We start from the raw sequence: 15,197 nt of genomic DNA on the forward strand, positions 1-15,197 counted from the left end.
AGATGGGGTGATAAAAGGAAAGAGAACGGGGAGATATAAAGAGTCTTAAGCTTAAAATCGATGGATGAATGAATATTCCAGATATCCAAAATTATATCAGTAGTCTCGTATAATTTATGAAATTAACATGCTTACTTTCTTTTTGAAGATGCGCTAATTGTATTTTTACAATGTTGAAAGTAGGTCATGCGCGAACCCTACCTGTTGTTTTACTTTAGTGATTATATGCATGAAATGGCAAAATATTGACAACTGAAAGATTTTATTAATTCTTGTAAAGAACATCCGTCAACTGTTAACCTTTGAAAAGTTAGCATTCGAATCACTGTACATTTATTGAAAAAAATCTAAAGTACATGCATGTGTTATTAATCATGCGTATTGATCCGACAATTGCCCCTGACTAATTGTTGCATATTTTTAGGGCAATGCAATGAATTTTATCGATTCCTTGTGAGACTAAAATATTCAACAGTTGTATGTGCATATATAGCATATTCTCCGTAACATTCTTGTGCAATATTTACACGTGCATTTTTACTGATTTCGTCTGTTTCATTTTTTTTAGATTGAATATTTAATTATGGCAAACCAAAACCAAGACAAGCCACCTAAAAAGTATGACATCGGTAAGATGACGATTTGTGCGATCAGAACTACTACTAGTATATCGTATTATAGAAAAAAATATTTTAAAAAGACAAGTTGCCTCGATTTTCAAAGGGGGATGGGAAGGAGGGACCCAAAGTTAACTGACATATCTAGCAGATATGTGTAAAAGAAGAAATATATAGTAAAACTGTGCCAACTGAAAAAAAAAATATTCGACAAAAATTTTTTTTAAAATCTATATTATGTTATTTGAATGTATTCAATATGAAAGGACACTTAATTAAAACAACATTGTGAACATTTTCATATTAAATTATTAGTGAAAATTATGTTTTCAAAGAAGACGGGGGCTACGATCGACCTACCCCAATCGACACTGTGTGTCTGCAAAAAAGAGAAACGACAGAATTTTGGATTGGGATATACCATTATTTATAACTGAATTGACGACGGTTTTCCCGTTATTTCCCGATCATGACAAGGAGCACACGGCGGGTGTGACCGGTCGGCAGGGGATGCTCACTCCTCCATGGCACCTGATCCCACCTCTGATGTTTTTTGAGGTCCTAGTTTGCTCTGCTCCTTTTTTGTATTGTTTTATGAACTTCTGTTCGTTATCTCCATATCCTTCATTTCTCCTTTTCAGCGAGTTTTGAGGGTGAAGAAATAGCTGAACGAAAATGTCCGAGTGGATACACAGCAAGATACATTAAGTTGTTCGGACACTGGAGACCGCTGGAGTTCATTGAAACTGGATTTGCACCTGACCCAAGGACACATGTACCCGAACTCCGTAAAATGGAAGTCTTTGATGATGATGTTTTTATCTACGCCTTTGCCAAGAGTGGTAGGAAATATGAATAAACTGTCAATGCAGCATAAATCAGCACAGAGTCCTTTCAATTTTATATTTCACACAAGTTTGGCTTTCCAGAAAGCATGAAATGTCATCTCTTTGGGCTTCATTTATGTCACAGAATAAACAGTTAATTGAATGTAACTTTTTTCAGCACTGTCAAGTTTAAATAAATGGAGAGGTACCCTCTCTGATGACACGTGTCTGTAATTCTAAATTTATGTGAAAATATGTTTTAATTCATTATTACAAATATTTTTTTGTTTAATGTATTTAGAAATTGTTATTGTACAACTAAGCAGTATTCGAAAAATTTGTAAGCATTTTTTACAAGAAGTTGGACAAAAACCTTAGCGTTCCTTTTCACCTTACATATACGTATTTCACAGCTTCTTACTCTGACAGCAGACAATAGCGCTAACTTTATAATTCAGACCCTTAATTTCCTTTCCAAAGATTTTCCTTAATCTTCTCATTCCTTTAAGTGACATGCCCATCGAACACCCATGGGATATAAAGGGGAAAATGAACTAAACTTACATAAAAAAGTTTACTATTCAGAATTTTAACTTTTAACAGTACTGGCTAAGTTGAGAGGGGGGGGGGTGGGCAGGTTCGCCATTTTTGTGTCCAAAATATACATGAGATTTCATAATTCATTTTGTGTGTGAGGCTGTAGCTAGGCCCCTACCCTGAACCCCCCTTTTCAAGATTCCTGTATCCGCCACTGTTAACGCTTTATAAAATATAAGCACATGCACAAGATCTTGTCGAAATATAGCATAGGATAGAGAAAACTGCCATCAACGTAATTAACTTGAAAGCACATACAATATCAAATCTACTTTTACACACTTTTTATAGCTTATCCAAAGAAATAACGCCCACATGTTTTTAAATACAGGTAAGTAATAACATTTAACATAAAATTAAGCATTTATAAATTATCTGAAAAAAAAGAGTCCTAATTTGCCAAATCTGAACTTAGGCTGTTTTAGGAATACAGTATTATGCCATTATAGTGATCGTCAAAATTCACGTGCAATGCGTTTATTTCTGTGTTTTGTTTTAGAAAACTTTATCTGCATACTAAAAATAAACAATTCTGTATCATAATTTTGGCTCCATTTCAGTAATATAGGAGATGTGATTTGATGACTTTTTTGCCATTTATGCAATTTACAACTGCATAAAGAATTTGATTGCAAGTTCTTTAATTATAAACATGATAAATCCTTCAAAAGAATAGATTAGACTTGCAAAAAATACTCATTAAGATTCTTTGCACCTTTGAATTGTGATCAATCTTCCAATTTCTGTAGTATGATATAGACATTTATCATAATGTTAATGCGCCTATAACTTGTGCTTTTAATTTATGATTTTTTTTTACTCATAATACATTCGCTGAAACAGCCTTGTATTATTTAAGAAGAATGACGGCAAGTTATAGAATAACTACAGTATCCTGTTGTTGACCAGTTTTCATGTTGTAAATTTTGCATTTACCTGCCCCTAGTAAACAACCTGATAAAAGTACCAAAAAATTAAAAGTTTTCACCTTCAATTCATATCACTAAACGCGATTACTTTTGTGAATTCCTGGATCCACGCCACGGCTGCAGAGGATATTTACAGAACTTTACACACGCGCTGACCTAGTTAGAAGATTCTATTTTGTTCTGACCATCATTTACGTAATCAAGAAGCCAAGAAGACTACCGGGGTATATATAAGAACATACAGTGTATATTTTGAAGACTCCGCCACCCAGGCGATTGTGTGTGTCTAACTCTCTCTGATTTCTGTGCAGCTTGTTTTCTTTATCGATAGAAATAAAGTAGACCGCTCATTATTTACATCTCTATATTTAGAAAATAGCATCAACTCGGTGCTCCTCGGGTGACCTCGCACTTTTTGTATGGAGAGCAGTGGATTCAGCCGAGGATTTCTGACTGTTAAATGGCAGCTTACTGGGACTTCACATCCGGAAATCAAACTTAATTTGTCATATCTCGAGAGAGATGACAATAAGCATCGTACTTCTTCATTGTTCTTTTCTAAATTTTTCTTGGCTTTCAAATAGGCCAAAACCGAAAGTAGATCACACACTTCTAAAAGAAAACAAGTTTACAGGCTACTTGGAACTCCTTGTGTAGATTCTCACTTGAGATTAGATATTGTAAAATATCGAGGATTCCCGAAAGATTAATGGAGGCTTACACTAGGACTTCACTTCCGGCATACAATCTTAATGTGTCATCTCCCGAGGGAGATGACAATAATACTCAGTATTAATTTTGCCAGGGCATCAACCAAATGAAAATCTAAAATTGATTCCAAATTGCCTAAGTAATGTTCTCTCTCTCTCTCTCTCTCTTTCAGAACCTTTTTGCGATTTATGAAATTTTGTTAAACATTAAAAAAAGAAGAAAAATGTGTATAGCTGGTCATCATATTAAAAAAAAATAATTAAATGGATTTTTTAATAACTCATAAGATTTTCTGTCATCACACACATCTTAGTGGCCACTTAGAAAACGTCTGTTTCATTTATGTAGGTACTCACTGGATTTGGGAAATGATATACATGTTACACAAAGGAAAAGCTGAATACGACAAACGACCCAAAGAAGTGTCTATGCTAGAATTTCACTCGATCGACAAATTATGCGAGGAAGAGAGACCAAGAGTTTTTAATACCCATCTATATCCCAACGAAGTACCAACTGCATCACTGGAGGGAAAAGGAAAGGCCCTGCTCTTACTTCGAAATCCGAAAGATATTGCGGTGTCTTATTATAACCATGTCAAAGATCTGAAAATCCAGTCGTCCGTCATGACATGGGAGGACTATGTACATTTATTAAATAATTATGGAGGTATAAAAATTATATCTTATTTGATGCAAGAAGAATGCAATATCAGATGGTGTTAAAGGCTAGGGACAAACGGGGAGAGAATTTAACCACACTGACTTTGGCTGTTATTGCATTATTTATGTGAATATTATGTCAAAAAATTCATGGGTGGTGCTCTTGGTTCTATGAAAAGATGACATACTTCAATGGATCAATTGTGAATGCTAACGATTTACATTATATGTGCGTTCCCTTTATTACTAATTCTTGAGGATTTTTTTTTATCATATGCGAGGTAAATTTTATAATAAAATACAAATTAGAAACAATGTTTTACCTAAATTATAAAATAGATTAATGTAATTTTTTTTTTGCATTTATAGGTAGATTTGATTTTTTTGAATACGTCAAAGAATGGGAAAAGGAAATTAAGAAGAAAAAGAGGACATATTTGTGTCTACTCTACGAGGAGATAAAGAAGGTTTTTAACTAATATTGTATAAATACATAATTTTTGCAAAAAAAGGTTTATAGATAGTTTTTATTATTCTACAATATAAATGACATATACTTGCGTTTTAAATATTCTGCTATCATTAAACAAATGTATACAGGATTTTACTTAACTAAAGAATGTACATGCACAGAGAAAAATGTATAATCTGGGTGTTGTATTTTCTGAAATACTGTCTAATACGATGTTTCATCAAAATAATCCACAATTTCTTAGATTTCATATACACACTACATTGAAGTGACTCATACTTGTATTTAATTTCCGGCAGAATCCACTGGCAACACTTAAATCTGTAGCTGACTATCTAGGCATCCCTTGCTCAGATAGTTTAGCAGAGGAAATAGTTCAGAAATGTAAGATAGAAAACCTGAGAGTCGCCAACAGAGAGAAATTTGACCACAGGAATCAAAGCGGTCCAAACCCTGAAATGAATGACCCAGATAAAATGTACAGAAAAGGTAAGCTTCGGCCATCTTTAAAAAAATATTTTAAACTTATGCCCTTTCCCGACTGACCAGCTTAAAATGACTAAACTTAAGATAGTAAAGTACTGAGTTCAGTCGAAGATTAATGTCGAAATAGCAGCTACTTGTAAGAATTTTTCGTAATTGGATCCGAAAATTTCAAAAATATTTCATTACATAACAAGATACGGACTTTATTCTGTACATGCATATGTAAAACAGCGAGAATATTTGTTTTAGCCTATTTAGTTTGTCTACATGATGGGTTTTGTACATCCTCGCAATGCAAGGGGTCCTGAGTCAACAAGGTGCCGTTGGACCCCTGTCATTTGTCATTAGATAATTTCGTGCTTGTTTTTCTCATTGAGAAGCACCAATAAAATTTAAAGCTTTCATAGACAGATAATGTAAACAAAAAGAAAAGATTCAGTTGCAACTTCAAATAATAGACTAACAATTGGTATGAAAAAACAGCATTAGACTCAATAAAAAATTGTATTTGTTTACAAGGTCGTTGTATTTATTGTAAAACTTACGAAACGAAATGATGACTTTAAACGAGACTGCTGATATTCTTGTTTCAAATACTTGTTTGCAATAATTTACCTCGTTTAAGATATTGTTCATACGTGGAGCATGCTCTTGCATATCGAATCAATTGAGATATATAAACTCCGTATGCAGGTGATGAAGGTATATTGCTGCATAAGTAAGGGAAGTCATCACGTTTATCATGGAACTTGGTTGTTAGATTACTATTAACGTCTTTTTCAAGACAAATATCAAAACATGAATCATGTATCAGACTCTGTGCACCCATTCTCAATATAAGGGCACAAATGCCTCTCTGATTTTTTAAAAAATGAAGTTCAAGATAACAATTTTTCTATCAATTACCTTTAAAAGAAAGTATCTGAAGATTTTGTTTCCAGATTTTTTCCATCAAATTATAATACATGGAATAATGACAAGACGGTAAAGTAGAGGGTGATTTTATTCAGAAATGTAGCTTGAAATGTACGTTACCCTTTCTTCAATGTCCAAAAAGATATGTCAAAAAATATGTAGTCATTAAAATCACAATTGGAATATCCCATCTTAACACCAGCACATCCTACTAACTCTGTCAGCAACATATTTTCTCGGCATGCGAACGTGCGTTTGATTTTTCCTTTCAAAAAACAAAGGTTACTTTTTGATCCAGATGTATAAAAACATTTTTTAAATATATGCTTTAAATTCTTCTCTCTGTTTTGTTTAGAGCGATCAGTTTGGAATCTTGTCATTTTCTATAGATACTGGAACCTAACATGTACATGTAGTAAAATTCTATTTTGTGGTTACTGTCTTTTTTAACATATATCCATGCCGATTTAGAAAACTACGTAAATATAACGTACATTTCAAGATATATTTCTGTTTAATAAAAAGCTTAAAATTCATCTAAAAATTCATCGTTTTGTTTCTGTTTATTCCAAAAAAGATTCTCTATGTAATCACATTGCGTTATATGTCACAATCACCACTATAAAGACACGATTGCCTCAGAATATGAGTAGGTAACGTACATTTCAAGCTTGTAATAATATGTAAATTAGTAATAACAAAATATTGAAAAAAGCAATTATTGACATAAAAATCACTTCAATGAAGCGTTTTAACGCAGTAATATAAGAGATCATAATGTAACAAACGAGGTTATTTGTCATCAACTACATGAATGTCACGTCACTTCGGTAACGTTCATTTCACATATTATTTGGGAGTCCCCTCCACCTCAGTTCATTACCATTCTTTTGTGCTGTTTCGCTGAAATTGACACCGGTCGTAGCCTAGTTACTTCTACCTGTGTGCAAGGGTACAGACAAAAAAAAATAAGAGTCAGACGTATTTTGCTATGATCTAACAAATGTTTGTGTTTGGCCATTGAAACTTAACATGAATCTATTCCGAATATATCCATCGACAGTCTTGTTAACAATTTCATTTAGTATGTTGCAACATCGTTTGTCAAAACACAAACATACGTGCTTTTCAGCGGATCTGGAAAAATATAACCCAAAATGCAATGATTCAAACAAAACTGAGTATTGTGTGCCTTTCAGTATTTGAAATGTACGTGGCCGTCTTGTGTTCTTGGTTTATTTGATTTGTTTCTTTTTTTTTTTGTTTTTTGTTTTTTTTTTTTTTTTTTACCAATTATAAGCCTATGCATACCTTGCTTTAAATGATCAACAACAATTAAATTAATATTGACGAAAAGTCGCATATTAAAATTAACAAACTGCAAAAAAGTTGCCAAAGATGAATTTAAGACACTTAGAAATAAATTTTCTAGCATGTGGTAACAGTCTAAAACATTTACGAGGATTGGGGGTGCATTTAGATGGATTTATGTGGCCAGTTGTCAAATGGATTGTAACGATAATTTTGTTTCGCTCGTGTAAATGCAATTCATTGACTAAATTAAAAAAAAAATGTCAGTTAGAAATACGTAAAATGTACGTTACCATACGTAACGTACATTTCAAATATAAAAATCGATTCTCTTCCACAAGCGTACGTTAGACACGCAATATATTGATACTATTTGAACTTGCATATCATAAGAAATGCATCATACAGGTTTCGTATTCAGAAATATATACCAGGTATCAAAATCATATTACATATAATTGCCCTTAATATATTTTTTTTCCTCAGCAGAAACGTTTCTTTTCATTAATTTTGGGATTTAGCCGACCTCCAACCTTTGAAACTTTCCTTTGTGTACACATTCGAGTGTGTGAAAGTATGAGAATACATGAAAATTCGTGCGAGATTCACTTTATTCGAATTTCATGGTAACGTACATTTCAGTCACGTACATTTCAAATGATCACTTTTCATGTAAAAAATAATTTTTAATTGTGTTAAGCAAAACGTCTTTGCCAGTTTACCGGATACGAGGGGTTGCTAATTCAGAGTCGTCTCATATTTTCTACTTAATATACATTCTTAATGGAAAAATGTAGGTAACGTACATTTCTTTCTTATCTCTACGATTGAAAATGTCTTTCATTCCGTAAGCATATTTATAAAAGTTGCTCAAATTGTTCAATTTCATGTTACATTATCTAAGTAGGAGTAATTAATCCTTTGAAATTTCAAATTTAGCCCAACAATAAATAAAGGAGAACAAAACTATCAGGTGTATAATCTTTGTGTTTGCTTGTAATGTGGTTGAAATAGAATTAAGCGACAGGGACATTGCACAATAAAAATTATTTATTATCACAAAGAAAATGTATTCATTGTTATGAAAAGAAATATATATGATAAAAGGTTTAACTTATCAGAAAATTTTTACTTGAGAATCAAAACTATGTATTACACAGAGGGGATTCAGCATAACATTTGCCTCGGCGACAGTAACGTACATTTCAAATAGGCTACTATATTTGATTTTGGAACTCCTTAAATACCCTTTCAGATCGATAATTATATGAATTCTTATTCATTGTTATATGACTATTTATAATGTTGATTTAAAAATTACATCAGTGGTATTTCTTCTAAATGAAAATGCGGCGACATTATTTGAGCCCTTATATTGAGAATGGGTGTGTGGTATCTTTTATCTCAAGTTCACCAGTATATATCGTATCGACATAAGAATGGGAATTACCATTCGTCGTCGATATATATGTAAATGTCGATTGAAGGCCTAGCAATTTCACTCATAAGATTTTGCAAAAATTCTGCTTAATATGAATACAAAAATAGGTAGAGTAATAACGGGACGCCATGGATATCCATCAAAATTCAAATAGATTGTTGGTTGACCTGGTTTCCAAAAACAACATAGATGTTGTCAATCAGAAACTCGCGCATCTTTCTAATGTCAATTTCAGAGTACTTGTGTGTACAATCAAATGTTGTTTTTTTTTTAACAAAAAGGAGTCCATTGCCAACGTATTGAACCCTGGTGTTGCGAGGATGTGTTTTGTAAGGCCTAGCAGTTGATATGGCAGATCAGCGGAGAGAATAAATGTCCACTGGTCTTAATGATGGAAAATTATTTTGATACAGAAAACTTTAACTTATTTTTTTTTCAGGGGAAGTTGGAGATTGGAAAAATTGGTTCACTGTGGCTCAAAGCGAAGAGTTTGATAGAGTTTTTAAAACAAGGATGGCAGATTCAGAATTTAAATTTTCCTTTGAATAATTCAATTTTAATTAAAATTTATGATATTAAAGAACAAATGAATATATTAACATTGAAAAAGAACAAAACAATAAAAGAAAAGAACTCTGCTTTATTTTGTCATTTCGGTAGTGTTCAATTAGATTAAGAACCCTCTCTTTACTGCACACTTAAAGAGTTCTGATTCTAAGGTATTTTTTTTCTGCAGTTAGAGTGATCTGTCCTTATATCTAAATTCTAAAAGTAAAAATTTACAATATACAATATAATACTCAATTTGTAATTAATTAAAGTATAATTCTTAACATTTTAAAAGGCCAAGATAAACTAACTGTACGTGTTTTTTAAAAGTGTTTTCTCTATTGAAGTAATTAACAGTGATTTCTATTCACTGATACTGGGTTGTCTTTGATCATTTTTCCCGGAGGTAAATGCCACGCACCATGTAGTGAAAATTAAATAAATAAGCACAATATAAACTCCTTTATACAATATATTTTCCTCAATATCCAAAAAAATTGTTGCACTTGTGTAGAGAGGGTCCTTAAACATCGTTCCAGCAAGAAAGGGCTTGCAACAAATTTTCCGACATAACCTTGTGTTTTTTCTTTGCAGATTTCGAAGGGCCCATTTACAAATGGGGCAGTAGTTGTACCTCCCTTAGACACCAAGGGGAAAAGTGTATGGTCTCTGTCATGCTCATTCTGAAACAGTCCAATGAATTGCAATCGATTCATTACACTTCCTGTCTTCCTAAGAAAATTTGAAGTTTTTTCTATCATAATGTGGGGCCAAGAAAACTTGTTGATGAGAGAAAAAAGGGAATTTCTTTGTTTTTATTAGCAATCGTAACAAACCCAAAATTTGTTTAACTTTTCAAATTAAATCAAATGGATGGGAATTTGGTGGAAAATCGCCAAATTATCACATTTCAAAAATATTTTTTTTTGTATTTCTGCCCTAGGGATTTCTTTTTCATTCAAGAAGATGAAAGTTAAATAATGTAAAAAGTCACCAAATTGTTAAATTTCAAAAAAGTTCACCATCAAGGTTGGTCTAGGTAGTAATTACTAAATTAATTTTTCGAAGCTCAATACTTCTGAAATTGCAACATTACGGTATAAATACACATCTTTGCAGATGAATTATCGGCCCATACAAATTTTTCGGTAAAAAAGAGCAATTTTTAGATTGCTAGTATGTTTCTTGGGAAGTTCTGTAATGAGGTTTTAGTATGATATCCATGGGCGTTTTGAACATACCAGCGAGTCATGCTTAATTCTTCAGCGCCATGCATTGCTTACAAAATCCGAAAATGGTGACGTTGTTAGAGCCATTTCAACGCTCTTTTTCCAATTATTGTCCTAAAATCACATTTTCAGATCAGCAGGATTTACAGATGATGTTAATTTTGTATTAAAATCAAAATAATTTTCAAAGGTGCACTGTCACACAAATGACTGCATGAAATTAAAAAGCTGCGCAAAATGATGCGCACTCGAATTAGACTCGGCCTCGTTATTGAGAAATAATATAATATTATCAATATCAATTAGAAAATATATGATAACAATAAAAAATTATACATTCAATTTAGATAAAAATTGTATTCAATATAAACCAGAAATTATGCAATATAAACCAGAAATTATGCAATGCAAATGGAGAACAAAAGCATATAATACAAAGAGAAACATTATTCATTTAAATGGAAAAGATCTGCAACTTTTAACAAGCTATGCAGGCTGAATTTATTCTAAAAGATAGTGATGGCATTCCATACTTGGAATTTAGGACAATTTCACGGAAATTACCGAGTAGTTACACTGAGTTTCATAAGAAGGCCGAAGAAGCCGAGTTCAGAAGGTGAGGAACGTTATATAGATTGTTGATTTTTAAAAGTAAAACATTGTGTGCTTTAGTCTAGGCTGTGTGTTCTTAATTAGGATCTTATGAAGATCATACACTAGGCTATAAACTGAATGAGAAAGAAGTATAGTCATAAATAAATCAATGGTTATGGAAAGCCTGGACTCTCTCATTATGGCAAATTTTTAATGTGCATTGATCATGATTAATTTATTTTTTTTTTTTTGGAAATGTATATATGCATTTAATGTTATATACATTTAAATTAAATACTTGATAATTTAATGATTTTTTAAAAATAATTATTACGCAAAAATGTCCTATAAAATGTATTTCAGTCTTTTAATTGTCAATGTTTACATACTGTTGTGTGTTTATTTACATAATTCTATAATGTGGTAAATTCAGTGAATAAATAAATAATAAAAATATGCATAAACAAATTCTCATATATAAGCAAAATAAATATAATGTAATATTATATATTATTCCTTGTAAGCTCTCATATAAATGCATATCATATTTTGTTGTATACTGAATAATATGTATTTCAAATTACCATTCGTGTAGCTTTTGCATTTATCGTTTTTGCGTTTCGCGTTTTGCCCATCATTGCCAATTTTATGCCAATCAAATGGGTTTTTAAGTTTTTAAACACATTTTCATTTTTAAGAAATAAACAACGTTATACATGTACAGTGAACATGGCGTTATGAATAGCAATTGCTCTGCTGGCATATTCCATGATGCTAGCTATTGCTATTCATAATATACCATGTTCACTGAATAATCGTTGTTTATTACTTATATTTGCATTCTTTGATTTTTTTTCAAGAATATCAGAGGAAATCCTGACTTATAAGGACGCGGCTTCTTATCTGCTTTAAAATCAGTAAATCTGATCAATGCTCGTTTTCTCTAATAAATCACAAACAATTCATAAAGTATATCCCTCTCAAACACAGCTAGATGGATATAACAAACAGCGCCGTCATCACATTTTTGTTTTGATGTAGGTGTGACGTTATATTTACATTCTTTTATTTTTCCTCTTCGTGATTATTTATTTTGGTAATTTTTAATGTGAATTTAGCGCTCTTCAAAACTGGTGTGCTTTGTAGACGTAAGAGCCGTTTGTGACGTCATAAAGTTAAATAACGCAAACGAAAATTGTGAGGAAAAAAGTGACAAATTGATTTTAAATGCACAATTGTTGTATTTTTACGTTAATTCAACAGGATTAATTTTTTGTATTAAATTGTGTCAAACAATGTACAGTTTGATGTTCATAAAGTATTGAAAATTAATATAGTTCCTACTGTGTATTTTAACGCGCGGTGACAAGGTTTCACGTGTGTTATAGAGATTTGAGCGTCATGGATTTCTAATGGTTTTCATAGAGAAAATTACACTGAATGTAAATATAATAATTTTTACTCCAGAACGCTTTTCTATGATTTTTTTAAATAGTTTTTCTATTTATTTTTAATAGCTGAAATCATTCTTTAAATGAATAATTATAACTACTAGTTAGAGAAGTGTTCTCTTTCTGAATGTTATTACCCAAGTTTGAAGAGTTATCGTTCTTTGTACAAATATGCATGATACGAACAAATAAAAAATTAGGCAGTTCTCTAAAATTTGAAAAAGTTTTATTATACAATTAAATACATTGACCAAATTTTTGAATTTTTAAAGATATATATCAGCAATTTAAGTATTCTGAATTTCTTTTTTTTTTCAAAGAAAATTGTTATTTTAAACCTTATATTTATTCCTCTTATAAAAATTTCATACATGTATATATACTTCTTAACACTTAAAATAAGTGAAATACAGATTGTTCTACACGAGTGTGATAGAGCAATTGCACTCACAGTAGAAGCAGTTGCGTCTATAGGGCTATGAACGCAGTTGATGACTACATGTTCATAGTGAGAGAGAGCATTGGGTTTGATAATATAACGATATATTTTGGTGTGAAATGCTTTAACAACGTAACAGTCATGATATTATATAATATTCTTTCTATTTTCTTCTTTTTATACCCCCGTAAACGAAGTTTCTGGGTTATATAGTATTTGTCGTGTCCGTCTGTCTGTCTGTCTGTCTGTCTGTCTGTCTGTCTCTTTGTCTTTCTGTTTGTCTGTTTGTCCGCAAAAACTTTAACCTTGCCTATAACTTTTGATCTAGTGGAGCTATGGCGTTCATATTTCACATGTGTATTCCTTATGACAAGACCTTTCTTTGGGTACCACCAAATTTGACCTTTTGACCTTGGAGTTTGACCCACTTTTACACAAATATTTTGAACTTTTGCTTTGGCGATATCTTTTAAAGATTAGATACCAGGGGCCCGTTTTACAAAAGAACTTACGACTAAGACCAAAAACTTCAGATTATTGTAAAATTTTGCAAAATTAATAATTCTCTTTGAAAATGTCTATGTAAAAATATCTTACCACATTCTTTTTAAAAAGTTTAAAATAATTTTCTATATAAGGTTAATTAAAAAGTTATATCAATAATTAAACTTGGTCTTAAGTCGTAAGTCCTTTTATAAAGCGCGCCTCTGGGCATTTCTACTAAAATGTATATTCTTTGTGAGAAGACTTTTCATTGGATACCAACAACCTTGACCTTTTTACCTAAAACATTAACCTTGGCTATAACTTTAAAAAAAGTGCCAGGGCTTTCAAACTTCACATATGCAATCCTTGTGAGAAGACACTTCATTGGATACCAAGAATCTTGACCCTTTGACCTTAGAGTTTGACCTACTTTAAATATACAACATTTACCATAATTTTGAAGGGTTGATACTAGGGCTTTCATACTTCACATATTTAATCCTTGTGACAAGACCTCTCATTTGATACCAAAAACTTTTGGAGTTAGACCCACTTTCACACAAAAAATGCAAATTTTTACTTTGGTCGTAATTTTTAAACGGTAGATACTAGGAATTTTCTTTTTCAAATATCACTTCTTTGTGATAAGACCTTTCATTTGAAACCAAGAATTCTGACCTTGGAGATATCCCTACTTACGAAAAAACTTTAACCTTGGTCATAACTTTGAACAATATGGGCTTGGGCTTTCATACTTCAAATTTGAATCCTTGTGAGAAGAACTTTCATTGGATATTAATAACTTTGACCTTGACCTTGGAGTTTGACCTTTTTTTACAAATTTTAACCTTGGCCATAACTTTTGAACAGTAAGGGCCAGCGCTTTCATACTTACCATATGTAATCTTTGAGACAAGGCCTTTCATTAGAAACCAACAACCTTGAACCTTTGACCTTGACCCGGGTTTGTCCTTCCTTTAAAAATGTTAACTTTGGTCATAACCCTTGAACAATTGGTGCTAGGATTTTTATTCCACATATGTATTTCTGCTGAAAAGGCCTTACTTAAGGTACCAACATATTTGATCAGCATTAGAGAAAGCTTAACCTTCGCTATGTTGCCTTACGGGGGCATCAGTGTTTCACAAACACATCTTGTTTTTAAATAGAAAACGTGACCTTCAAATCCGTGTCCCATTGCCATGATGAGAGAGTCCATGCAGTCATTCCATATATGGTGATTTGCCAGTGTACGAGGGTTGTCCGTAAAGTTCGTGGACATTGACAAAATATATGAAACTATCATTTTCATTAAATTCATGTTTCATTTTATAAATATGCAAGTTTTCAACAAAAACAAAGCACAAATAGTTATATTTTTATCAGATACAAAAAAAACACACACTCACACCAGGAGCAGTGAAACGAACATTCTTTACGATACCCGACGTCAAAAGCTAAATACGAGCATATGTAAATTT

At 32.0% G+C, this 15,197-nt stretch overlaps 1 protein-coding gene across 1 annotated transcript; it reads left to right on the forward strand.

Annotated features, from left to right (window-relative positions):
• Positions 1-554: 554 nt before the first annotated feature.
• On the forward strand, positions 555-9,534 carry LOC134282367 (sulfotransferase 1B1-like). Its single transcript, XM_062764771.1, has 6 exons — positions 555-629; positions 1,259-1,459; positions 4,030-4,350; positions 4,713-4,810; positions 5,115-5,304; positions 9,408-9,534. Exons 1-6 carry the CDS (start codon positions 584-586, stop codon positions 9,515-9,517), a joined length of 966 nt encoding a protein of 321 aa, XP_062620755.1. The 5' UTR covers positions 555-583; the 3' UTR covers positions 9,518-9,534.
• Positions 9,535-15,197: the final 5,663 nt, after the last annotated feature.

This window comes from Saccostrea cucullata, unplaced genomic scaffold (assembly GCF_032062105.1).
Source record: "Saccostrea cucullata isolate Sc308-1 unplaced genomic scaffold, CSIRO_AGI_Scuc_v1 ctg14944, whole genome shotgun sequence".
NCBI classification, from domain to species: domain Eukaryota; kingdom Metazoa; phylum Mollusca; class Bivalvia; order Ostreida; family Ostreidae; genus Saccostrea; species Saccostrea cuccullata.